The sequence below is a fragment of the Callorhinus ursinus genome, unplaced genomic scaffold, assembly GCF_003265705.2.
Source record: "Callorhinus ursinus isolate GAN/ISIS: 27379988/994484 unplaced genomic scaffold, GSC_fseal_2.0 scaffold21, whole genome shotgun sequence".
In the NCBI taxonomy this organism is placed as follows: Eukaryota; Metazoa; Chordata; class Mammalia; order Carnivora; family Otariidae; genus Callorhinus; species Callorhinus ursinus.
In genome coordinates this window covers 1,133,163-1,160,061 of record NW_027397083.1, presented here as the reverse complement: position 1 = coordinate 1,160,061, position 26,899 = coordinate 1,133,163, and the positions used below count along the sequence as shown (strand labels likewise).

The following is a 26,899-nucleotide window of genomic DNA, read 5'->3' as shown; positions in this document are numbered from 1 at the left end:
TTCTACAAAGATTTTATTTATTTATTTGAGAGAGAGAATGAGAGAGAGAGAGCGAGCACATAAGAGGGGGAGGGTCAGAGGGAGAAGCAGACTCCCCGCCGAGCAGGGAGCCTGATGCGGGCCTCGATCCAGGGACTCCAGGATCGTGACCTGGGCCGAAGGCAGTCACTCAACCAACTGAGCCGCCCAGGCACCCGGGTTCTTATTTTCCCTCAGATGTTTAACCTTTGATTTCTTAGTGTCTTTTCACCTTTTTATTTATTTATTTTTCATGTTTTTCAGGGTTGCTAAAGCATCATAGGGTTGTTCAGTACATATAAAAGTTTCTTGTTAGAAAAACCTTAGTCCACCATACTGCCAGAAATGAAAGTCCTATTCATTTCTATCTTCTTCATGCTTTTCATTAGATATTTACTTAACACCTACTGTGAGTCAGAAGATGCACTAAAAATGGCAGACAATCTTTGCTTGCATGGGGGTGGTGACAAAGAACATTTTCCTGGGGGCAGGGATTAAAAACAAACTATTGTTAAATGTCTTGAAGAATAAATAAAAGAGTAGGGGGATGGGAAATGATTGGCAATAAGGTATCTATTATTTTAGATATGGTGGTCAAGAAAGGTTTCTCCAAAATGAGGCAACACTTCAACAGAGACCTGGATAAAGTAAAGAAGTAGGTCCTGTAGGTTGATTAAGGGGGAAGAATGATTTGTGCAGACAGTTTCTCTTTTGTAGGTCTGCAGAAGATGTTGGGAAGAAGGCATGAGTTTCTCCTGACCTCATTCCTTTTATTCAGAGAAGTTGAATACAGAGAACTTGGACTTACTCCCTGGTTGGTAGATCTGAGAATCAGTGTTGCTTTCATTCTCTCAAGTGAACTTGGGCTTACTGCCTGGTAGGTAGATCTGAGATCAGTGTTGCTCTCATTCTGTCAAGCGTCAACAGAGCTGCCTTGTCTAGGGCAAGTCTTATGGCTGATGCTGACCTAAATGCCCTGGTGGCATCCTAGCTGTCACAGAGAATAGGGTCTCTTCAGCCCAGCTCAGTGTATATTCTGAAGGAATCTTCGTGGAATGTCCTTTACAGGGAATCTCTTCCAGCTTTCGTTTGGTGGCTTAGCCAAGAACCTGCAGGTGCATAGGCATTTGTGAAAAGTAAAAGCCTCTCTTTGTTAAAGTGGTCTTTCATTTTATTTCATCTTGTGGAGACCTCTCCATCAACCTTTGAATGTTTTTCTTTTCACATGACTTCCAGTTGCAAAGCAGGGAAACCATTTTTTTTTTTTCCCCTGATTCCTGGAGAAAGAGCCTAATGAGTAAGGCTATTTTCCCTTAAGTGATTCTGTATCAAAGAAGGGATGGTTGTGTATAAAATGGCATTCAAAGGTGATGTAAGATAGTAGATAAGAGTAGAATTTCTGGAACCAGATTTCCTGATCTCAAATCATGGCCTTCTATGGCTTTTGTGGCTTCTGTGACCTTGGGCAACTTATTTTAACTTCTCTGTGTCCTAGTTTACTCATCTCTAAGTGGGGATAGTAATTGCACTTACATCATAGGGTTGTTAAGCATCATAGGGTTGTTACATACATACAAAAGTTCTTAGAATAGTGTCTGGCATATAATAAGTGCTCTGTAAGACTTAGCTATCACCAGCATTATTATTTTGTTATTAGTAGCTAGGGCAATGAGTTGCCACGTCGTTTAGATTGTAACAGAGACCCACTCAGATTATCTAGTAAAATGTGGGTCTATGGCTAAGATTCTTATGCTTCAAAAGGGAGATAGGGATTTCTTCGGGACCTATAGAGAGCCCTAGAACTCATTTTGGAACATAATTCAAGACCTGAAAGATCTAATGCAGCATGAGGGACCAGGTTATATTGCTGCCTCCTCAGCACCTGACATTTGCTCATTTTCTCTCTGGCCTGCCCATTAATATGACTCAGCCATTTTCTCCATAACTAATTATAATTTGTGAGTCTCCTTTCTCAAATAACTTCATCTTTTCCCATATTTTTCAGTTTAGACCCTCAAGAGGGAGATAACTTTATATATTGTTCTGCTTAATAATCATTGTATAGCTCTAGAGCACCTCATGGCTCTCTACTCTCTTCATGCATCGATGAAAGCTGGGTCAGGGGCTTTTTCTAGTTTGATCACCTGAAGGTCAAGGTCAAGTGCTAGAACAGTGGTTACCTAAGCAAAGAGCTCTAGGTGGGGAAGTTTCTCCTATAATGAAAGTATGATAGAAGTATATAGGTACTGAAACCCAGTCCTTTCTTTATTTAAAGGGTGGATGGAATCAGTGTGTGTGAGTGCAGATCGCTAGAATATGCTGAAGAACTCCTCTCCATTAAAATTCTACAAGTATCCTTTGAGTCTCATGACTAAGCTTGAACTAGTTCCCAAAGGGGAATTTAGTGTTGGATCCTGAACACTAAACACAGTGTGTCTTAAGGAAGCAAGGAAACTACTGTGGCTGCCCCTCAGTGCAGTGGGAAGCAGGGGATGGAAACTGCCAGGGTTCTTTCTTAGTCTGTTATTGCTGATTCCCTTTGAATAACTGCTTCATTTTTGTATGTCTCTTGACCGCTCTACCTTGGTCAGCCTGGCCTCCTATTCTGAATCTCTTTTATATGTTCAACTTCATAATGCCCAAGGAAAAATTTTTATTAAACCTACACTGGGTCAGGTACTCATTTCTGAACCAATCAACTGTAGGTGTGGTGGTGGGCCATTTTAATACAATGATTGTTCCCATATGGAGGGTCATGGAGGACCAACTTCTCATAAAATCAAGATCTGGTGGAGGGGTTCCTTGGGCACACAACAATATATTCAATAAAAAGACATCTTTTGGTTATCCTTGACCATGTGGGTTGTAGATAAGTGCACCTCCACCCCAACTAAATACCCATGTTTGTTTTATTTCTTGGGTGAAAAGGATTGAGTTATTCATCTTTCTCAGTTCACTGTCTTTCATTATCACACTTGTTTGTGATCTGTTTCATTTTTGTTAATGGCCATGGAATTGTGACAACACCCACGGTGAAACTGAGGGAAAGCGGAGGGAAGAGAACAATATATATTGAACAATGGGTTTGTGCTAGGAGCTTTCTTTCTTTCTTTGTTTCTTTGTTTCTTTCATTTTTTAAAAAGATTTATTCATTTATTTTAGAGAGAGAGAGAAAGAGTGAGAGAGCAGGGTGGAGGGGTGAGGGGCAGAGGGAGAAAGAGAGAGAATCTCTAGTAGAATCCCCGTTGAGCGCAAAGCTTGACATGGGGCTGGATCTCATGACCCTGAGACCGTGACCTGAGCCAAAATCAAGAGTTGGATGCTTGACTGACTGAGCCACCCAGGTGCCCCTGTGCTAGGAGATTTCTTTTTCATCGCCTCATTTATTTATTTCAAACCCCATGTTGGCTCAAACTTATAACCCCAAGATTAAGAGTTGCATGCTCTTCTGACCGAACCAGCCAGGTGCCCCTCACCTCATAAAATTTTTTATAATATGCTCTTGAATTAGGAGTTGTTATATTTGTCTTAGATCTGAGGAAAATGAGGATCTGAGAAATGGAGCCATTTACTATAGATTTCACAGCGAATTAGTGGTAGAGTTGGGATTCAGTTACAAGCCTGATTCTGAAAGCCATCCATTGTCTACCAGTGTATACTCTGAACAAAGGAACTCTGAGCAAAAGTCCAAAGGGACTATGAGAAAACACTTTCTTAACTGCAAAATGGGAATCTTCTCTTCAACACTGTCTTCCTTATTTGCCTTACAGAGTTTCCCTGAGGCTCAAATGAGATCATGCATGTGCCCTAAAAATCTGTTCAAAAGCAATTATCAAGAGTTCATCTGGTCCAGACCCTGAACTTGGATTGAGTTCCACAACACGCAAAGCAGACTCTGCCCTGAAGGGTTTTGTAATCTCAAGCAGAAATTAGTTACTTTCTTTTCTCCAAAAACCTTCTTCCAGAGAAGATAACGTGTGGTTTAATGTTTACCTTGTACTTGTCTTTGTTCTCTGTCTTTTTTCTTCCTGGAAATTATGGGATGCTTGATAGGAAGGGACTGTTCACGAAGCAGGCAATGTGAGTGGGGAGGAGGTGCAATGTATCATGTCCTTCAGAAACTAGGGAGTTGGCGTTTGAGGAGCCAAAGGTAAGGTGGCTTAGTTCATCTTGGAAATATGAGAGGAACATTACACAGCAGGAGCAACAAAGCCAGGGAACCATCAAGTGGGAAGGCAGTTTGCAAATTCCATCCTTGTGGCATGAACAAGAAGGAAGGCTCCCCAAGGTGGTGTCCCAAGATGAGGATGGTGAAGAGGAAGGCCTTTTTCTCAAACACTCCCTTCCCTTGGCCATTTGGAGACTCGGTTTTGTCTTATACAGCACTCCCTGCTTGCTGACGTGATCAGTTACTCGTGTATTAAAAGAAAAAAAAAGACTATTTAGCATTTAACACTGGAATCCCCAATTAGAATCTCTGACACAGAAAAAGGTAGGTTTAATGGGAGCAAAAAACGAGAAGGAAAAGATGGAAGCTTAAGCATGGCTGCGAAGACATGGGTGGGATGAGATAAACTCAAGTCCCACAGACCCCTGAAATTCTGTAAGTTAAGCTATCAGACAGTATCATAAGATTGTTGTGTGCTAAGGAATGGACTGGAGGCAGGAGAGCCGGGAGGAGAAAAAAACACCATGGGATTGCTGGAAATGAATTTTACCATATTTGCAGTTTTCCTTCTCTGCCTGCTGATACCCATCTACCTTCTGTCTATTTATGGGTCTGATTTGCATATAGTGTTGGTACCTCTTAGGATCTATTGACATGGGAAGAAAATGGACCAAGAGGAGAGGTCCTGTCACTCATATCTACACACTCTGGGACACCTGGAGTCTACCAGTGACCTTTCCGAAGGCCACTTTCACATCCTTCTTTCTTAGGCTGTAGATCAGAGGGTTTAGCATGGGGATGACCACAGTGTAGAAGACAAACACGACGTTGTCTTCCTCCAGGGACTTGCCTGAGCCACTCCGCAGATACATGAAGATGAGGGTCCCAAAGAAAAGGGCCACAGCAGTGAGGTGGGAAGCACACGTGGAGAAAGTTTTGGCCTTGCCACCTGGAGACTTCACCATCAGAATGGACTTGATAATGAGCAGGTAGGGTATCAGAATGACCAAGGCATTGGCCAAGATCACAAAGTTGCCAAAGAAGACAATGACAATCTCAGTGTTTGTCGTGTCACAGCAGGCGAGCTTCAGCAGGGGTAGGAGGTCACAGAAGAAGAAGTTGATCTGATTGTGGTCACAGAAGGAGAGGGTGAAGATGCATGTGGTACTCAGGATGGCCCCTGACATCCCACAGACATAGGCTTCCACCACCAAACTCCAGCAGATTCTGGGATTCATGGCTACAGTGTAGAGCAGTGGGTTGCTAATAGTGACACAGCGGTCATAGGCCAGCAGGAAACAACTCTGTGTCTGCACAGATGGTGAAGAAAAAGAACTGGGTAGCACATCGGCCAAAGGAGATGACCACCTTGCCTATGGCTGGTGTGGCCAGGATCTGAGGGGTGATGAGTGAGGCATAGCAGGCATCCAGCAGGGAGAGGTGGCTCAGGAAGAAGTACATAGGGGTGTGGAGTTGGACATCCACTTGGATCAGAATGATCATCCCCGCATTTCCTAGAAGGGTGATGATATAGAAGATGAGAAACATCAGGAAGAGGGGAATTTCCAACATATGGTAGTCAGTAAAGCCCATGAGAATGAACTCTGTTACTGTGGTGAGATTATTCTCGGTCATGGATTCAATATCGACAATTTACCTGAAGATGAGAATGAACAACAGCAACAACAAAATCCCAGAACTGAAGGGCAGATTCTTTCTCTCTATGGTAGAAGTTAGCTTTCTATTTCTGGGCCAATTTATAGAGCTTGTTTTTGAGAAATCCTGTACCTGGCTGATTCTCCTTGGGCATCTATGTTCTTCTGCAGTTTTGGGAGCTGAGCCCTGAGCTGCTGTTTCTGCTTCAAATTAATTCTGGTTTGTATTTGGAAGTTTCTGTGAAAACCAGAGACACATAAACAGATTTGGGAGAACCTGGTCAGCATGTTTTTTAATCCCCATGGATGCTGAAGTGTCCTCTATTGCATACCTTCTGCTTGATCATCCAGTTACTGGATGAGTCTCTGTTTGTGGACAGTTCTACCTGCTAATTCTTATTTTGGATCTGTATTCTCTCTCTCTTTATCTCCCACACATTGGTTTTCATTTTACTCCTTCCAGACACAGCAGATTTAACTCCTTCTCATAAAAGGCTTTCAAAAGTTGGAAGATGATGAATCTGCTCTTTATGTTGACTGTTCCCTCATATTACCCACTGATAGGTTTTTTTCTTTTTTTCTTTATATTTTTATTGTTATGTTAATCACCATACATTACAGCATTAGTTTTTGATGTAGTGTTCCATGATTTATTGTTTGTGCATAACACCCAATGCTCCACGCAGAACGTGCCCTCTTTAATACCCATCACCAGGCTAACCCATCCCCCCCCAGAACCCTCAGTTTGTTTTTCAGAGTCCATCGTCTCTCATGGTTCGTCTCCTCCTCCAATTTACTCCCCTTCATTCTTCCCCTCCTGCTATCTTCTTCTTTTTTTCTTAACATATATTGCATTATTTGTTTCAGAGGTACAGATCTTTGATTCAACAGTCTTGCACAATTCACAGCGCTCACCGTAGCACATACCCTCCCCAGTGTCTATCACCAAGCCACCCCATCCCTCCCACCCCCCACCACTCCAGCAACCCTCAGTTTGTTTCCTGAGATTAAGAATTCCTCATATCAGTGAGGTCATATGATACATGTCTTTCTCTGATTGACTTATTTCACTCAGCATAACACCCTCCAGTTCCATCCACGTCGTTGCAAATGGCAAGATCTCATTCCTTTTGATGACTGCATAATATTTCATTGTGTATATATACCACTTCTTCTTTATCCATTCATCTGTCGATGGACATCTTGGCTCTTTCCACAGTTTGGCTATTGTGGACATTGCTGCTATAAACATTGGGGTGCATGTACCCCTTCGGATCCCTACATTTGTATCTTTGTGGTAAATACCCAGTAGTGCAATTGCTGGATCGTATGATAGCTCTATTTTCAACTTTTTGAGGAACCTCCATACTGTTTTCCAGAGGGGTTGCACCAGCTTGCATTCCCACCAACAGTGTAGGAGGGTTCCCCTTTCTCTGCATCCCCACCAACATCTGTCGTTTCCTGACTTGTTAATTTTAGCCATTCTGACTGGTGTGAGGTGGTATCTCATTGAGCTTTTGATTTGGATTTCCCTGATGCCGAATGATGTTGAGCACATTTTCACGTGTCTGTTGGCCATTTGGATGTCTTCTTTGGAAAAATGTCTGTTCATGTCTTCTGCCCATTTCTTGATTGGATCATTTGTTCTTTGGGTGTTGAGTTGGGTAAGTTCTTTATAGATTTTATAGCCCTTTATCTGATATGTCATTTGCAAATATTTTCTCCCATTCTGTCGGTTGTCTTTTGGTTTTGTGGACTGTTTCTTTTGCTGTGCAAAAGCTTTTTAACTTGATGAAATCCCAATAGTTCATTTTTGCCCTTGCTTCCCTTGCCTTTGGCGATGTTTCTAGGAAGAATTTGCTGCGGCTGAGGTCGAAGAGGTTGCTGCCTGTGTTCTCCTTTAGGATTTTGATGGACTCCTGTCTCACGTTTAGGTCTTCCAACCATTTGGAGTCTATTTTTGTGTGTGGTGTAAGGAAATGGTCCAGTTTCATTCTTCTGCATGTGGCTGTCCAATTTTCCCAACACCATTTGTTGAAGAGACTGTCTTTTTGCCATTGGACATTCTTTCCTGCTTTGTCGAAGATTAGTTGACCATAGAGTTGAGGGTCCATTTCTGGGCTCTCTATTCTGTTCCATTGATCTATGTGTCTGTTTTTGTGCTAGTACCATACCGTCTTGATGATGACAGCTTTGTAATAGAGCTGGAAGCCCAAAATTGTGATGCCGCCAGCTTTGCTTTTCTTTCTCAACATTCCTCTGGCTATTTGGGGTCTTTTCTGGTTCCATACATATTTTAGGATTATTTGTTCCATCTCTTTGAAAAAAGTGGATGGTATTTTGATGGGGATTGCATTGAATGTGTAGATTGCTCTAGGTAGCATCGACATCTTCACAATGTTTGTTCTTCCAATCCACGAGCATGGAACGTTTTTCCATTTCTTTGTGTCTTCCTCAATTTCTTTCATGAATATTTTATAGTTTTCTGAGTTCAGATCCTTTGCCTCTTTGGTTAGATTTATTCCTAGGTATCTTATGGTTTTGGGTGCAATTGTAAATGGGATTGACTCCTTAATTTCTCTCTCTTCTGACTTGTTGGTGTATAGGAATGCCACTGATTTCTGTGCATTGATTTTATATCCTGCCACTTTACTGAATTCCTGTATGAGTTCTAGCAGTTGTGGGGTGGAGTCTTTTGGGTTTTCCACATACAGTATCATATCGTCTGCGAAGAGTGAGAGTTTGACTTCCTCTTTGCTGATTTGGATGCCTTTGATTTCTTTTTGTTGTCTGATTGCTGTGGCTAGGACTTCTAATACTATGTTGAATAGCAGTGGTGATAGTGGACATCCCTGCCGCGTTCCTGACCTTAGGGGAAAAGCTCTCAGCTTTTTCCCATTGAGAATGATATTCGCTGTAGGTTTTTCATAAATGGCTTTTATGATGTTGAGGTATGCACCCTCTATCCCTATACTCTGAAGAGTTTTGATCAAGAGAGGATGCTGTACTTTGTCAAATGCTTTTTCTGCATCTATTGAGAGGATCATATGATTCTTGTTCTTTCTTTTGTTAATATATTGTATCATGTTGATTGATTTGCGGATGTTGAACCAACCTTGCAGCGCAGGGATAAATCCCACTTGGTCGTGGTGAATAACCCTTTTAATGTACTGTTGGGTCCTATTGGCTAGTATTTTGGTGAGAATTTTTGCATCCATGTTCATCAAGGATATTGGTCTGTAATTCTCCTTTTTGATGGGGTCTTTGTCTGGTTTTGGGATCAAGGTAATTGTGGTCTCATAAAACAAGTTTGGAAGTTTTCCTTCCATTTCTATTTTTTGGAACAGTTTCAGGAGAATAGGTATTAATTCTTCTTGAAATGTCTGGTAGAATTCCCCTGGGAAGCCATCTGGCCCTGGGCTTTTTTGGGAGATTTTTGATGACTGCTTCAATTTCCTTCGTGGTTATAGGTCTGTTCAGGTTTTCTATTTCTTCCTGGTTCAATTTTGGTAGTTGATACATCTCTAGGAATGCATCCATTTCTTCCAGGTTATCTAATTTGCTGGCACAGAGTTGCTCATAATATGTTCTTATAATTGTTTGTATTTCTTTGGTGTGGGCTGTGATCTCTCCTCTTTCATTCATGATTTTGTTGATTTGGGTCGTTTCTCTTTTCTTTTTGATCAGTCTGGCCAGGGGTTTATCAATCTTGTTAATTCTTTCAAAGAACCAGCTCCTCGTTTCGTTGATCTGTTCTACTGTTCTTTTGGTTTCTAGTTCATTGATTTCTGCTCTGATCTTTATGATTTCTCTTCTCCTGCTGGATTTAGGCTTTATTTGCTGTTTTTTCTCTAGCTCCTTTAGGTGTAGGGTTAGGTTGTATGTTTGAGACCTTTTTTTTTTCTTGAGAAAGGCTTGTATTGCTATGTACTTTCCTCTTAGGACAGCCTTTGGTGCATCCCAAAGATTTTGAACCATTGTGTTTTCATTTTCATTGGTTTCCATGAACTTTTTTAATTCTTCTTTAATTTCCTGGTTGACCCATTCATTCTTTAGTAGGATGCTCTTTAGCCTCCATGTATTTGAGTTCTTTCTGACTTTCCTCTTGTGATTGAGCTCTAGTTTCCAAGCATTGTGGTCTGAAAATATGCAGGGAATAATCCCAATCTTTTGGTACCAGTTGAGACCTGATTTATGACCTAGGATGTGATCTATTCTGGAGAATGTTCCATGGGCACTAGAGAAGAATGTGTATTCCGTTGCTTTGGGATGGAATGTTCTGAATATGTCTGTGAAGTCCATTTGGTCCAGTGTGTCATTTATTTTATTTTATTTTTTTTAAAGATTTTATTTATTTATTCATGAGAGACAGAGGGAGAGAGAGAGAGAGGGAGAGAGAGAGAGGGAGAAGCAAGCTCCCAAGGAGCAGGGAGCCTGATGCGGGACTCAATCCCAGGACCCTGGGATCATGACTTGAGCCGAAGGCAGACGCTTAGCCATCTGAGCCACCCAGGCGCCCCAGTGTGTCATTTAAAGTCTTTATTTCCTTGTTGATCTTTTGCTTAGATGATTTGTCCATTTCAGTCATTTTTTTCTTATTATATAATTATTCTCATGTGGTCAAAAACTGCTTAGTCGGATGGTATTAAGAAGATGTTTAATGGTACAAACTTGTAACTGGCAGATATGAGTTCTAGAGATCTAAAGTAGGCATAGTGATTATAGTTAACAACATTATATTATAAATGTATTATAGTCAACAACATTGTGTTACAAACTTCAAAGTTGCTAAGAGACTAGTTCTTAATTGTTCTCACCACAAAGAGGACTTAGTAATTGTGGGAGGTGGTAGAGGAGTTAGCTAACACTATACATATGGTAATGTATAAATATATCAAACCAACACATTGTACATCTTAAACTTACAAATTGTTATATGTCAATGATACATCAGTAATAATAAAAAAATAACTAAAAGTCTTTCTCTCCACTTTAATCTTTGCCATTTTATTTTATTTATTTTTTTAAGTTTACTTATTTGTTTTTATTTTAAGCAATCTTTACACCCAGCATGGGGCTCGAACTCATGACCCCGAGATCAAGAGTCTCATGCTCTTCTAACTGAATATGCATGCACCTTTAATCTTTACCATTTTAATCTTGGGAGCCTCCTCCAGCTCAAATCAGAGGTCACTAGTGAAAGAGAGACACTGACGTATCATATAAAACATGGTTTCCTGAAGCTGTTTCCCCCACCTGACTCCAGCAGCTAGGTTTGGGGATGAGTCAAGATCTGTGGTTGTCCCCTCTAGGACAGACACCAATTAGCTGAGTCACCTTTAAAATTCACTTTCCCTCCTTGGGCTTTATTTTCTGTTCAGCAAAATGGTAAGGCTAGGTTATATGATCATTAAAGTTCTTTTGTCTCTCACAAAGCATGATTTGTAGGTCTAGCTATATGGGTTAAATGAGGCTTTTTAAAGGACTTTCCTAATATCTATACTAGAACGCACATACTCTTTAGCTACAAATTACTGAGTAAATAAAATATGCAGGTACTATTTCAAGTGATTTATTACCTATGGGATCTTAGGTCTGAAATTGAGTTAATCGTACTTGCCAGTTCCTGAGAAGTCATCGTTACTGATCAAGGCAAGGCTCTTTTTCACTTAATTCTTTATTCTTCCTTCTCTCTCCATGCCCAATCCTTCCCCCGTTCCTCATAGGTATCCAGTCTAGTGTATGCAAAATATATATACTCCCATGTTTAGTCCTTTCATAGTGATTTAAAAATATGTGTGCCTTTAAAAAAATACAGTGATTTTGGTGTAGTTTAAATTTTATATACAAGGTCTTGTGCTATAAAACCTATATTTTTTTCTTTTCCCACATACAGTATATTTTTGTGATTTGTCCATGTCATGTAGCTCCATCTAGTTTGTTATTTCTGGTTTTGCTATGGTCTTCCTCGGTATGCTTACAGCACATTTACTTATCCATTCCACCAAACATGTTGAGGTTTTGCAAAAATTATGTTATTGTATCCTAGAAACAGCTCTTCGAGGGCTGTTATAGTATCTATTTATTTTATTTATTTATTTATTTTTACCGGTGAGGAATTTGAACTTCTGGGAGATGAATTTGTTTAAGGTGACCCACTTTAATAAGCGGAAGAGCTGGGTTCTGAATGATAATGGTTTGCTGGCGAATTCTGTGCTCTTAGCTATGAATTCGTTTTGCTGCTTTCCTATACTTAAGCACATCTCTATGATTCGTGAAATCAAAGGACTCTCCCAGCAGTTGTTTGGGTTATCAGATCCTTCTTGCTTTCAAACCATGAGAGAGCTTGGCTAATTTCAACATCTTTCTCACCCTCTAATTCTGAAACTGAACATAGACCATTTTCTGTCCATCTCGTGGGGAAGTCCTGGGGTTCCCTCTGATTCTGAGCCAAGACTGTTCAATGCACATGACCAAGGAGTAGTTGGCCCAGATCACTGGGGTAGAGATGCAGCTACACTGGGTTTGTCCTCCACGCACGCTAGGCCCATCTCATACTCTAACTCTAATTTTTCCAGCAGCCCCGAAAGTTGGGTACAGCCATGACTATTTTGTGGATGAGCAAAGTGAGGGTCAGAGATGTTAAGGAGGCTGCCCAACTTGCCAGACGTCTAGGAAGAAATAGAAGCAACATTTGAATCTGAGACTTTCTAACTTCAAATTCTGTGGTCTTTGCTTCACATTATGCTGTCCTCTTAGGGGAAGCAAATAACTTTTTCTGCAGACCCAAGGCTCAACTTTAAAACTCATCATACTTCTAAGACTATTAGACATATACTCAACTTTCTGGGGAAAGAGGACTAAGTTTGACTTTGGAGTGTTTTGGTGGTCCATGTCTTTTCTCTCTGGAGGGGATGGGGAGATGGTCTTACCCATGAGGAAGACTTCAGAGAAGAGATGGCTCCTAAATCTTGTGCCTACTTTCACTTGGAACCTTCCCCCGAACTCCTATTTCTCTTTCTTCCAAAGGTTGTATCCACTGGGGATCATGAAGAAGCTCCACAAAGCTAACTTTCCTCACCTTATTGGGATTGGTCTAAAAATATTGTGGAAAATATTTACTGAGCTCTTGCCCTGAGTCAGGTAGCATGCTAAGCACTGTAAAGGCTTTATTTCATCCCAGCCTGGTAGCATTAGAAGAGAAGAATATTTGTCTTTATTTTACAGGAGAGGAAACTGAGGTTTGCAAACATTAAGTATTTTGCCTGAGGTTTCACAGCTAGAAAGAGAAGGTGTTTAGATATTAACCCTGGTCTCCCTTAGCTCAGAATTGGGGTAAGGCACCACTGTAGTGGGCTGCTCTTCCTAATCTTAGTAGCCATTTGTTGAGCATCTTCTCTGTGCCAAACAGGATGTGAAGCATCCTGTATACATTATGTCATATAATGTATATGTATACACTATGTACATAATGTATATAATTCTCACAATGACCAATGATAGAGGCATTATTTTGTCCTGGAGGAAACCAAAATTTGAAGAGTTAAGTAACTTGTCCAAGGTCACATGACTAGTCAGTGAAAAAGCCCAGATTTTTTTTTCATTTTTTATTTTATTTTTTTAAGATTTTATTTATTTATTTGAGAGAGAGAAAGAGAAAGAGAAGGAGAGAAAATGAGTAGGAGAAGGGGAAGAGGGAGAAGCAGATTCCCCACAGAGCAGGGAGCCCAACACGGGACTCGATCCCAGGACCCTGGGATCAATTCCCATTCAGGGTCCCTGCTCCATGGGGAATTTGCTTCTCCCTCTGCTGATCCCCCTGCTTGTGCTCTCTCTCTCTCTATGACAAATAAATAAATAAAATCTTTTAAAAAAAGTAATCTCTACGAACAACATGAACTCATGACCCTGAGATCAAGAGTCATAGGCTTTATCAACTGAACCAGCCAGGAACCCCGAGAAAGCCCAGATTCTAACCCAAGTCTCTTATTCCAAAGCCAGAGCTCTAGTACATATGATTAGTCCCACCTCCAGCATAATCACAGGTAGTACAGTAATTTACAGTGAAGTCTTGGGTCTAAGTTTGTAGTCGAGTATCCCACCCCGCCCCCATAAAACTGTTTATATATGTATTTTTAAGTTTTTGTTTAAATTCCAGTTAGTTGACATACAGTGTGATATTATTTTCAGGTATACAATATAGTCCTTTCACACTTCCATAAAACGCCCGATGCTCCTCACCACAAGCGCTCTCCTAAATCCCCACCCCCTATTTCACCCATCCCCCACCCACCTCCCCTCTGGTAACCATCGGTCGGTTCTCTATAGTTAAGAGTCTGTTTCTTGATTTGCCTCTCTCTTTTCTTCCTCTCTGAAAAAGAAGATGTGCTACATACATACAGTGGAATATTACTCAGCCATAAAAAGAATGAAATCTTGCCATTTGCCACGACCTGGAGGGAGCTAGAGAGTATAAGTTTAAGTGAAGTAAGTTAGCCAGAGAAAGACAAATATCATATGATATCACTTATATGTGGAATTATTTTCTAAAGTTTACCTAGTGACACATACAAACCCAAAGAGATTATAGCTATAGGTTTCTTAAAAAAAACTTTTTTAAAGACCCAATCTTACTTGTGTATTTCATACAAGAGCTGAAATCCCAGTCTGAATGTGGTCCCATTAGATGACAGGTTCCAATGACAATGGCCAAATTCTCTGCCCAGGTTCACCTTCCCTAGCTCTCATGCTCCTTACTTCAGAGCTAGCACCCTCTCAACATTACCAAAGTCACAGTTACACCTTAATTACCTGGTGGGATAATCCAGTTGGATTCATCTTTGGTTTAGGTCAAATCTAGTTCATTTAAGCATTTTGCAGTAGGCAGCTGAGATTGCCCAGATAAGTTGAATGTAGCTGACAGACTCTAGGTTTCTTCTTACTAAGCAAACCATGCGAGATATTTAAAATGCTTTGGGGATGGTTTTGGGGGAGGGATGCGGTGCACACAAAAGTTGTCCCCCAATCACGTGTTGGCAATTGGGACAGCCTCCAGGCTCCCAGGAACAGCCAGCCTTGTCAGGGAGAACACACTTCAACAGGGGCTCATTATCTCATCTCTCCACACACCTGAGAGGATAACAAATCTTGTGGGATATCACGGCAACTCCAAACTCACGTTAGGCTCAAAGCTCATTTGCAGTTGCTGTAGGGAATGAAGCTGGTTCTTCTTTGCCACTGGCCCTACATGTCCTGCTGTCCCGGTCAGTCAGTGGTTCTGCCAGGACTCCTGGTGAAGTCCTCTTCACCCTGCATCCACCCTGTACCCAAACCTTGTATCAAGTCTCATCTCATGGTCTGCTCAGAATTTCATTACGAAGGATGGATTATTGGTTCCGGGGCAATGAGGCTGATGCGGTCTAAACATGCTTCCCTTGAGACTTTCTCTGGCTATTCCAGCTCTCATCTCTCCCCTAGTCTCTGAAACCCACTCTGCGTGTGTTAGAACCACACACTTTGGCATTGAATTCTAGTTGTCTTACCCTGTTAATGGCTATTCCTCGGTGGTTAGTCTTATTGCCCAGCTCGACTGTAGGTTTCTGGAGAATCTGTCTTGCTTCCTCCAATTACCATGCATTCTGCTTCCGGAGAATCACTCCCATGCCCTGTATGCTTTCATCCACTCATCAGTGTAGGGTCGGAACCTTTTCAGCAGGGTCTCAGAGAAGCCATGTGCCCCATTCACTCGAAGTAACAGGGCAGGGATAAGACCCCTTGATAAGTAGCAAGCATTCAGGCTCGCCAGGGTGGTTCTTGCCATTGCAGATGACAGATGGAGCAAGAATATATGACAGAGAAGGAAGGCAGCCACAGACCAGGACTCCTGGTGGCACAGGGAATTCTATCTTCCAACCCATTTTTGCACAATATTTATTATCATTTCCTGTAATTAAAAACCTACTAAAATATCTGTGTGGTAAGAGGGTGAGTCCTGTGTTACAAGTGTTTCCTATAGATGATAGAGTGGCTATTGGGACAAGATAGAGGAAAAGGAGGGAGAATATGCCAGCAATGATAATATGCCGTCAAACACCCCCTGGGGAATTTGCGGAGGTGGGTGATTCCATCGTATTTATTACCTTCTCTTGGTGACAGGTTGGAAAGATCTGGAGTGCTTTGATGTATTACCCTATTACTACTGTCGTTGTTCTTGTTCATATCAAGCCTAGCACTCTTATTTTGACTTTGGGGAAGAGATGTGTCTTAGGTTGGTTTCCTTAAAAAAAAAAAGGATGTGGGACGGGGGTTTGGGGGCCAGTGCGTCACTGAAGGAGCAATCGTAGGAGAGACCTGCTGGGGAGTGAAGGAAGCAGAAACTAGCTGCGCAAAGATACAGTTTCTGGTGGAGTCTAGCCTGATCCCTAGGGCAACTCTGGAGTATAAATTATACCCTAACTCAGTTCTGCCTCGAGGCAAGGGATTTGGCCTTCTGCAGCCCATATTGATGGTTTACAGACTGTGGGCTGCCCCATAGAGTAGGGGTGGGACCCCCTTTGGGGAGGTGGATCGCTTGGCTGAGGAGGGCACTACTCCAGAGAAGCCTGCAGCTGTGAGCTGTTAGCAGCCAAAGCTACAGGAGCTGCAGGTGGCTGGGCTGATCTGGAAACCGGGATACTCAAGGATGCTCTCTGCTCCTGACAGACTTTTGAGTATGTACCGCCAGGGCTTCTGATATTATCATGTGGAGTAGAGACAGCCCAAGAGGGCAATAAGAAAGATGTTTCAGTGCAATCCCTATCACAATTCCAGTGACATATTTTTAAAAGATGTTATTTTTTTTTATCTGAGAAAGAGAGAAAGAGCATGTGCAGGGGGAGAAGCAGACTCCCCGCTGAGCAGGGAGCCCGATGCGGGGCTCAATCCCAGGACCCTGACACCATGACCTGAGCCAAAGGCAGATGTTTAACCTACTGAGCCACCCCGGCGCCCCTCCAGTGGTATTTATTTCACAGAAATAGAATAAACAATCCTAAAACTCATCTGGAACCACCAAAGACACTGAATGGCCAAAGCAATCCTGAGAAAGAGTGAAGCATCACACTCTTTGGTTTCAAACTGTACTACAGAGCTGTAGTCATCAAAACAATATAGTACTGGCATAAAAATCGTTATATAGACCAATGGAATAACTAGAAAGTAAGGCTTCTTTATTTTTATTAAAGTATTGCCACACAATATTACATTAGTTCCAGGGGTACAACATAGTGATGGGACGAGTCTGTGCTCATCTCGAGCGTAGCTCCCATCTGTCACCATACCATGTTATTACACCACCACTGACTATATTCTCTATGCTGTACGAGTGAGGCTTCTTAAGATTCCATATGTAAGAATGTCATACAGTATTTTCTTTGTCTGACTTATTTCACTTAGGATAATGCCCTCAATGTATACCCATGTTGTCACAAATAGTAGGATTTCCTTCCTTCTTCGGGCCAAATAATATTCCGTTGTGTATATAGCATATTTCTTTGGCCTCCCTATAATCCATATTCCTTACAGAATTTGGAGAAACTGTTTGAAACCTACATCCGTTCTATAATTTCCCTACTAAAATTCCTCCATTGATTTCCCATTGCACTTAGAAAAACCCTAATTTCTTACTCTGGCCTATGAGCTCATATGTGATCTATCCTCTGTGTACCTCCCTTCTTCATCTCCTACTGACCTCTGTCTATTCCTTGAGAGCCCAGCTGATCCCTGCCTCAGGCCTTTTGCACTTGTTGTTGCCTCTGTCTGAAAGGCTCTTCAAATAAGAAGATGCTCTTGTGTGTTCTTTTCATCCTGGCCCTAGTGTGAATGCCTTTTCAGAGACCATTTCTGACTTCAAGTGCCCTTTCTCTGCCACTCCCCCAGACGGTTCCTATCACATCATCTTGCTGTATTTGTTTATAACCCTATTTTCTGTCTCTGCCTATCAGAATGTAAGCTCCAGGAAGGCAGGAATTTAATCTGTTTTGCTCACTGCTGTATGGCCAGTGCCTAGAATGCTTCCTGGCGTACGCTAGGTGCTCAAATATTTGTCAAACAAATGAAAGGAAAGATCCTTAAGTTTCTATTATTCAGTCAGAAAAGTCAAACGTTCTCCTTAGAAGAATGGGAAAATTAAACGAATGCTAAATTTGCAAAAGAAGAAATAAGTATCCACTGGTATGAAAAATGTTTAACGTCGCAATAAATACAAAAATTACAATTTATGTAGCCCTGAGCTACATTTTTTCTTTCATAATCACTAAATATTTAAAAGAAGATCATGGTACCTATATTAGCAAGGTTCTGGGAAGCAGGCTCCCTCATACGCTGTGGAGCTCTGGGGAGCATCTTACAGTCAGTTTTATTATTTTGTATAAAGACCCTCACAAATGAAAATGCCTTTCTCCCCGATCATCCTGATTCTAGGAAGTTACCCCACAGAAACAATCATTAATGTTTACAAATATCTTGGTCATGGCACTGTTATTTTATAATAAAAAGTTGAAAATGTCAAAGTGACCCAAATCATTTAGGTGTAATAGGATACTTTGGATGTGAGGCGCCAGGGTTCGAAAGTGAGCATCTCCCAATGCACGTGTTTGCTTGGGTGGGTTGCACGGGGTGGAGATGAGAAGGGCCACTGTTGTACATGGCAAGCCAAGGAATTTCCCCAACTTGGACCCCCACAGAGGTTCAGGGAGGTGAAATATCCTTGGTGGCCTGGGTTGGGGAGGTGGGCTTGTGCAGAACTCGCCCTAAGGCAATGAGGGGTCTTCCTGGTGGGCGGGGCCGCACCATTGGTGGTGAGTATTGGTGTTGGTCGTGTAAGTAGCAGACCAAGGAGATCATATCCATCCAAATGCATTGGTGGATGAGGGTGGAAGCGGGGAGTGATTTAAGAAGTAGCCCTTTGGGGCAGAAGCCGATTCCCTGTGACGTCGCATGTACTGTGGCGAGCCTGGGAGTTCAACACCAGAGCTCAGCATGAGGGCGTCTCTGTGGGACGGGCAGGGGTTCTAGGAAATCTTGAGATGGGGGGAGTATGAATCAAATGTGACCTCATGGAAAATGCTCAGGATATAATGCTAAGTGAACGGCAGTGTTGGGGATGTTTAAATGTTTAAAGTTTCCCCATACGAGGTTAAGAAATACCATATATCTTTTAAAAAATATATGCACAGAAAACTTAATTGATATTGGAAGTCCAAAATAATGAACCAACAACTATTGGAGTTCAGCAGGTTTTCCAAGTGAAAGGACCTGCATAAATGATTATCAGTAGCCTTCTCTATGTGAGCAGTGATTGATAACACAATACGAGGGGAACCTAAAGGCCCGAGGAGGGAACTGAATGAATGGAAAGGAGGTGTCATGTCTCATGGGTGGTAGGGGCTTAGCGCTGTAAGTACGTGTGTCCTGTGTATAGCAACAAGAAATACCACACATCTTTATTAAGTTAACGCTTCTAAATTGCATCAATATGCCCCAATTCCCTTTTTGTCATGATTAAGGCTATTAAAATGTTATACATAATATGTAATATACTTCTGTCCCCCGTGAGTCTCTCCTCTACCCAAGGGTTTTGAGAATTTCCACATACAAGAAAATTTGGGGATGTCTTTTGCCTTCAGGTTATCATGACTACCCCTGAGATTGTTCAAGTGTGTACGGGACATCAGACGAGGGCAACCTCACGGCCTTTGTGGCAAATTTGGGAGCCAGTTTTTCTTTTCCTGTGGTTGTCTGGACATTTAGGGTACAGAGTCTTGCGGCTCAATGGCCCCAACATCATGAGCAGCCCGACGAGAGGCCCCACCACTTTCCATGGTGTTGGTGTGGACCATAGGTCCCTCTCACCTGAGTAGCTTTAGAGCAGTTACATTTTCTCTTGTTAACTCACCTCAGTGGGACAGTATAGAAATAGTGTGTCAACTTTAATCCTGATTTGTAAATATATGTGTAAAATTTCTATAGAAAAAAATTCCGGGAGGATATTCATAGTACCAGACCCTGTTCTGTGTGTCTTATATGGATCACCTGTAACCCCCATGTCATCCCAGGACATAACTCACTTACATTTCCTACACAGAGGAGGATTTGAACCCGTGCAGTCAGCTGCCAGGGCTTATGGGCTAAATAACTATGTTCTAGTATCTTTCCTTTTGTTAACAGCAACTTTTGGAGTGGTATGATTATAGGGATTACATTTCTTCATTTATACTTTTGTGACCTCATCCAAATTTTGTTCTACATGGTTGTATTTACAATCAGCCAGCATCTACCAGGGAGTACAGGATGGTGGTTATGAGCAAGGTGTGTGGGGCCAGCCTCCCCCGGTTCCGATCCCACCTGTGTGACCACGGGTGGTCACTTCACCTCTTTGAGCCTCCGCTGCCTCCCGGGGAGGGGAGAATGATAGTGGTGTCTTCCTCAGGGGGTCGTTGTGGGGAGCCCGTGATGAGTTACCCTAGATAAAACTAGTGTGGTGTGCTGGGCACTGCTCAAAGGCCTTTATGTATCGATTACTCGATTATTCATATTAGTTGAGTAAATGAGTCTGCAGGCTGCTGGGACTCCACATAATCACGTATTTCATCTGAGCCCTCACCATGAGACTGGTCCAAAAGGGTCACTCTGAGGACAACCCCTCAGAGAACAGAATGCAGTGGTATTTCCCCCCTAGCCCCCCCCCACCCCCAAATGAGACTTAATTATGGAAGGGACTGCCAGACAGGACAAAGTGTGAATGGGGAGGAATTGAGACAGCTAACTTTGCGGGAGCCCTTTTCTGAAGTTTTCTCTCCTCCGGGACGAGAGGAGCTTAATTAGCAGCTTAGGGCCTGATTAGAGAAGCCCCATCAGCGACAAGCCCCCCCTGCCCTGGTCTAATTGCCTTCCTGGAATGCCCAGGGTAGGGTGGGGAGGCAGGCACCTATGAAGAGGTGTTCCTGTGTTTGCTGGGGCTTGAAAGCTGCAGGTGCTGAACAGGCTTATTCCTCTGGTCCCCTCAAGCCCCACTTAGCCATCACATTCTGCTCTCCCCCGTGGCCCAGTCTTCTGGCTTGGTCCGGCTGGAGGTGAGTGTGAGCAATAGCAGATCCGAGAGAAAATGAACCACAGTCTAGATGCAAAGTGTACCTGACAACCTGAATCTTGGTTTTCTATCATGTAAAATGGGTTTATCTCTTTTTTCTTTCTTTTTTAAAAAGGATTTTATTTATTTTAGAGGGAGAGTGCGAGAGAGAGTGCAAGAGAGAGAGCGAGAGAGAGAGCGAGAGCACGCATGCACAAGCAGGGGAGGGGCAGAGGGAGAGGGAGAAGCAGGCTCCCCACTGAGCAGGGAGGCCAGTGCGATGCGGGGCTCCATCCCAGGACTCTGGGGTCATGACCCCAGCCGAAGGCAGACGCTTACCCGACTGAGCCACCCGGGCGCCCCTATCTCTTTTCTCTTGAGAGGGGAGGGCCAAAGCTAGTACTAGCTGAGAGTTACTAGTTGCATCTCCCCCTTGCCGTGATGCAAGACACTTAGCCTTTGGGGACTCAGTTTCTTCATCTGTATCATGGGACTGGTGCTGCCTCTCACACCTGCTTCAGATAATTGCTTTCAAAACGAGAAGAGACACGGTAGGTGAGACCACACAGAAAATGAAGGCTGCAATTTAAGTATCGGGGGTTCTATTAAGAAAAGGGGAAGAGCAAACAGCTCCCTTCTTGAATCTCTGAGAAACTTGTAACTCTCGGGTAGGTGTTGGGAATGCCGTGGTACTGGCATCACAGAAAGAACTGTGATGAAGCTCTAAGTGGGCTCTAAAACAGAGCAATCTCCTTGGTGGGAGATTTAATTTCCCCATCACTGTGATTTGTCAGGAAGCTCAAAGACCAGTCATCAGCGCTGCTGCAGAGAGGGTTTCTGTTGTGGGTGGGAAGTAAATCTAGATTCCCACAGGCTAGGGTCCATGAAGCTACTTTTGGTGGGTGCTTGGCTGAGCTCCCCTAAGGCAAGAGAGCTGAGGTCTCTCATTTAGGACTGGTCCACTGGGCACTGACTTTGGGAGAGGCTTTAAGGAGATCGGGGATGAAGAACCCCATCCAGAACAAGCGAGACCTGATGCTCCTGCTCATGCTTTATAAGGCTAGCTCAGTCTAGGTGTCCCCATCGTCACAGCCTTTCCCCTTCCCCGTCCCCCTTTAAAGGAAGGCAGTCCATTGGTCCTCACCACTCTCCCCGACGTGGAGAGCTCGAGTAGTTGTGGGCATCAGAAAAGCAGTACTATGCCTCTGAAAAGGAGTAGCCATCCCAGCAAGAAAGAGTGTCTTGTTGGTCTGCAAATCTGGGCTCCAGCCACTCCCAGCCTCTCCCACCAGGAGTTTGCTTCTAGGCAAGACCCACCTCACCTCGATGCCTCTCTTTTCTCATCCCTGCTTACCCCATCTGAAGGCAGAAGGGCACAACCATAACCTTTAGAGACTCCTTTAAGTTCCAAGATGCTACTGTATGCTCAGCCCAGGGAGGAGAAGTGTAAGAGATTTGAGGTCAGCCTTTGGATAGACTTGATATGCCATTCTAGAAGTTTGTTGCCAGATCGCAAAATGAGGAAGAACCTCCAGGTTTCCACTTTTCAGGTCATCTGCCCCACCTCCCATCTGTGTCACGATGACCACCACAGCGAGGGGCTGCGGCCGTGGGGAGGTGGAAAGGGTTCTGGATCCCAGCTCTGGCTTTTCTTTCCAGCCATGTGACTTTTGGACAAGTCTGTTGACCTCTCTGAGTCCCACTTTCCTCATCTGAAAATGGGCTGTGTGAGGATGGGATGAGATAATGGGTGTACGATATTCTAAAATGAGGGATCATGAAAGTCATTTGTAATTTTGGGGAGGAGCTCACACCTTCCCTTGTGTGCAACAGAATCAATGTCTGTTGTATCACATGACCTCACTGATATGAGGAATTCTTAATCTCAGGAAACAAACTGAGTGTTACTGGAGTGGTTGGGGGTGGGAGGGATGGGATGGCTGGGTGATAGACATTGGGGAGGGTATGTGCTACGGTGAGCGCTGTGAATTGTGCAAGACTGTTGAATCACAGATCTGTACTTCTGAAACAAATAACGCAACATATTTTAAGAAAAAAGAAAAAGAAGAAGATAACAGGAGAGGAAGAAAAGGGGAGTATGTCAGAGGGGGAGACGAACCATGAGAGATGATGGACTCTGAAAAACAAACTGAGGGTTCTAGAGGGTAGGGGGGTGGGGGGATGGGTTAGCCTGGTGATGGGTATTGAGGAGGGCACGTTTTGCATGGTGCACTGGGTGTTATGAACAAACAATGAATCATGGAACACTGCATCAAAAACTAATGATGTAATATATGGTGATTAACATAACAATAAAAAATTAAAAAAAAAAGAATCAATGTCTGTTGAACACGTGACATGTCCTCTCGTTTTGTCCTGCAACACTCCTGTGACTTTGGTGGTTTCATGTCCATCTTCTACAGGAAAGAGCTGAGGCCAAGAGAAGGTAAGCAGCCGGCTGGGGTCTGACCCTGCTGGGCTAGAACTTTGAAGCGTTCTCGTTCCGTGACGACATGCTGGTTCTGCCTCGCTGCTATTTTCAATGAGACTTGCCAGCGAAACTTTTCCTATGTCTTGATGAGTTTAAATCCAACTAGAAAATGACCAACTGAAGGTTTTTTTGTTTTTTTTCTGGACAAGTTTCTGAGGACCCTATTTTGATCTCTGGGTTGAGCCGCTTTGTAACCTGAACACAGACAGAGTGTGGGTGGAAGGAGCTGCTATGTTTTTCACCATTTAAACATTCTGAGGACCCAAGTCTCCACCCCCCCCCCCCCCCCCCCCCCCCACTGAACACTTTGAGTAGCAGTCAAAGCATCTGGTACTTCATTTCTTTGTTCCTTTTTCCTCTTCAGGTCATCACAAACAAATGATACCAGTTCTATTATAGTGGCAGAGGGAGGGTAACTGTCCTCCGTATCTCTTTAGTTCTATATATTCATCACGACATCCCCAGTGTCCAGAACACTGCCTGGCACAGAGGATAAAGGCAGATCTTTTATAAATCTTTGTTGCATACTTCCAGCTGAGGAGCAGTGACCACAGAACTTTAGGCACATCATACCACCTTTGTATCTTGCCATTTTTAAATAACTTTGAACCTGCCTTGGAAGATCTAAGTGGATTAGTTTTGCTGAGCTATATAAATACTCCTCAGATCTATGGCAGGATATTTTCCACAGCATGGGCTCTTATAAAGATGGTGTCTAGGCAGTTCTAACAATCCCTTCCCAGTGCAAACTTTTTACTTTTAAAATCATCTACCCAGGGGCGCCTGGGTGGCTCAGTTGGTTAAGCGACTGCCTTCGGCTCAGGTCATGATCCTGGAGTCCCAGGATCGAGTCCCGCATCGGGCTCCCTGCTCGGCGGGGAGTCTGCTTCTCCCTCTGACCCTCTTCCCTCTCGTGCTCTCTATCTCTCATTCTCTCTCTCTCGATTAAATAAATAAAATCTTTAAAAAAAAAATCATCTACCCATACATTCTCTCGTGTGATCCATAGTGGCCTCTAGGCTCTGAGGCCAGTGTTCCTCTGCTCTAAGATGACAGGTGGAGTGTCATAAACACGGAAATCTGCCGGGCTTTCTTTCCTCTGAAGCCCCTGTTAGTTTTCTGAGGTTCCGTGGAAGTTTTAGGGGACCATCCACAATCTCAAAGAGCAGGTGATCTTGAGGTCTTTCTCCTTTAGCTTTGGAAACTGTGAGAATTACACGTCGTAGGTGTGTTTACTGTGGGCAGTGGGTCTCGAGCATACGCGAGGAATGTGGGGGAAAGATAACCTAGACTTACAGAGGTCCACCAAGGGAGGCCTGTCTGGAAGTAAATTATTTCTGTGTTGGATCAACAGTTAGATAACAGATCACTGAGAATGTGGAATGTCGATGTTGCTCAACACCGTGGAGCATGGTGGGTTCATGGTGGTATTAAGGATTCGCTTTCTTCCTGTGCATCCTTAAAAGTCAGCAATTTCAGCTATTTTATGGGCTTCAAAAACAGGAAATGGCTGCTTCAGTGATCTTTTCATATTTCTGAGCAATTTAGTTTATCTGGGTTGCCTGGGACGAAATATCTTCCTCTGGGGCCACACCGAGGCAGGCCCTCCATGGGTCTTCTCCCTGCCTGAAGATTTTTGTGGAGCTGCTATGTGTTTTCCTTAAACTTAATCGTTAGGAAACCAGCTGACTGTTCTAGCTAGAATTATCAGTCATTTTGAATGGGTTCAGGAATTTAGACAGTGTATCAGAGGCAAGGAGGACCTGTTTTTGGAGGGGTTGACCTTTCCGGCTCATCTGCAGATCGGCAGATGTTCAGCAACTTTGGTTTTCTTAAAAATTGTCCTCTGCCCCCTGCAAAATGGTTGATACTCAGAAGAATCACATGCAGCTGTGTTTTGAGTGACGGGTCCCTCTATGCCGCTCACCATCTCAAAATGGAGGCCCCGGTCGTCCTGGGAATCTGGGTGTATAAAGATTTCAGGAGCTGACTCCAGTAGCACAGATTTGGAGGCCTTCCTAAGCTTTCCATTTTCTCCCTTGAGCATCTGCCTTTCTTCGTCATCCATAGATCTGTCTGATTTTGGTTGAACCACTGTTTGTGCACTGCCTTTCCAGAACCCATTTGGCAAAGTCTTCTGGCGGCACTCTTATCGGTCTGATGATGATAGGGCTACTTATTCTAATTGTGCTTGGCATCTGGCAAACAGGCAATTTTATTTTGCATTTATTTATTCATCAATACTTCTTTCCAAAAGAGACTTGAAGTGGCTTATAAAAATGCATGGCACACAGTAAGATACAATAAATTAAAAATGAGGGATGAGATTTGGGCAAAGTGCAGGTAGGTAGATGATGATGAGGAGCCAGGAGCAAGGTTGGTTCACACAGCTTTTGTCTAGCTGCTGTAAGCTACCCTCGAGGTGGATGGCTCCTTGGTGGCTGCATACTCCTCATTAGAGTCTGATTTGGACGGGAGCCCTTGTGCACCCTTCTACCCTCCTACCCCTGCAGAGGAGACATGACAAATAAAGGTGTTACGACAAAAGGGGGGGACATGTGCAGTGTTTCCAACTCAGAATTGGAACAACTTTCCCAAAATCTTTATCTAACTTATGTTGTTTTCCTCCTTGCCCAATGTAGTGGATAATTTTCGTAAAGCTGCTCAAAAATTCTGGGGATAAAAAAGGTGTTCCTTACGTGATAGCTCATTATGACCATACTCAGGAGGAAACGGATAGCGGCTGGGGACACAGCGGGGGACCAACAGATGTGGTTCACATCCTGGTGTAGTGGCTTTTACCTCAACCACATTACTTCCTCTCTGCAGGCCTCTGTCTTCTGGTCCATGAATACGGACAATGACAATATGGCCTGGGGTGGGGTGTTGTGAGAAGTGAGTGGGGCACTTGATGTGAAGCACCTAGAACAGTACCCAGCACACAGGGGGAGCTGTCTTCCTATCATTATTTATTTATTTTAGAGAGAGAGAGAGAGAGAGAGAGTCGTTTGTTTTATATCTTTTTTTTCTGCTTTGTGTTCTTTATTTTATTTTATTATGTTATGTTAATCACCATACATTACATCATTAGTTCTTGATGTAGTGTTCCATGATTCATTGTTTGCGTATAACACTCAGTGCTCCACGCAGAACGTGCCCTCTTTAATACCCATCACCAGGCTAACCCATCCCCCCACCCCCCTCCCCTCTAGAACCCTCAGTTTGTTTCTCAGAGTCCATCGTCTCTCATGGTTCATCTCTCTCTCCAATTCCACCCCCGCTTCATTTTTCCCTTCCTACCATCTTTTTTTTTTTTTTAACATATAATGTATTATTTATTTCAGAGGTACAGGTCTGTGATTCAACAGTCTTACACAATGCACAGCGCTCACCATGGCACATACCCTCCCCAGTGTCCATCACCCAGCCACCCCATCCCTCCCACCCCCCACCACTCCAGC

The 26,899-nt window shown here is 43.2% G+C and overlaps 2 protein-coding genes across 2 annotated transcripts in view; one reads left to right on the top strand and one right to left on the bottom strand.

The window, feature by feature from the left end:
* Nucleotides 1–4,884: 4,884 nt before the first annotated feature.
* LOC112829687 (olfactory receptor 9I1) lies at nucleotides 4,885–5,821 on the bottom strand. The gene is given in 2 exon segments (XM_025879410.1): nucleotides 4,885–5,487; nucleotides 5,489–5,821. Coding segments are annotated over 2 exon segments (936 nt in total).
* Nucleotides 5,037–26,899, top strand: part of LOC112829646 (olfactory receptor 9I1-like) — a 25,369-nt gene continuing 3,506 nt past the window's right edge. Inside the window, exon 1 of the mRNA XM_025879343.2 lies at nucleotides 5,037–5,175. The gene's annotated coding sequence lies outside the window, so the exon portion shown is untranslated. The remainder of the gene's footprint in view (nucleotides 5,176–26,899) is intronic.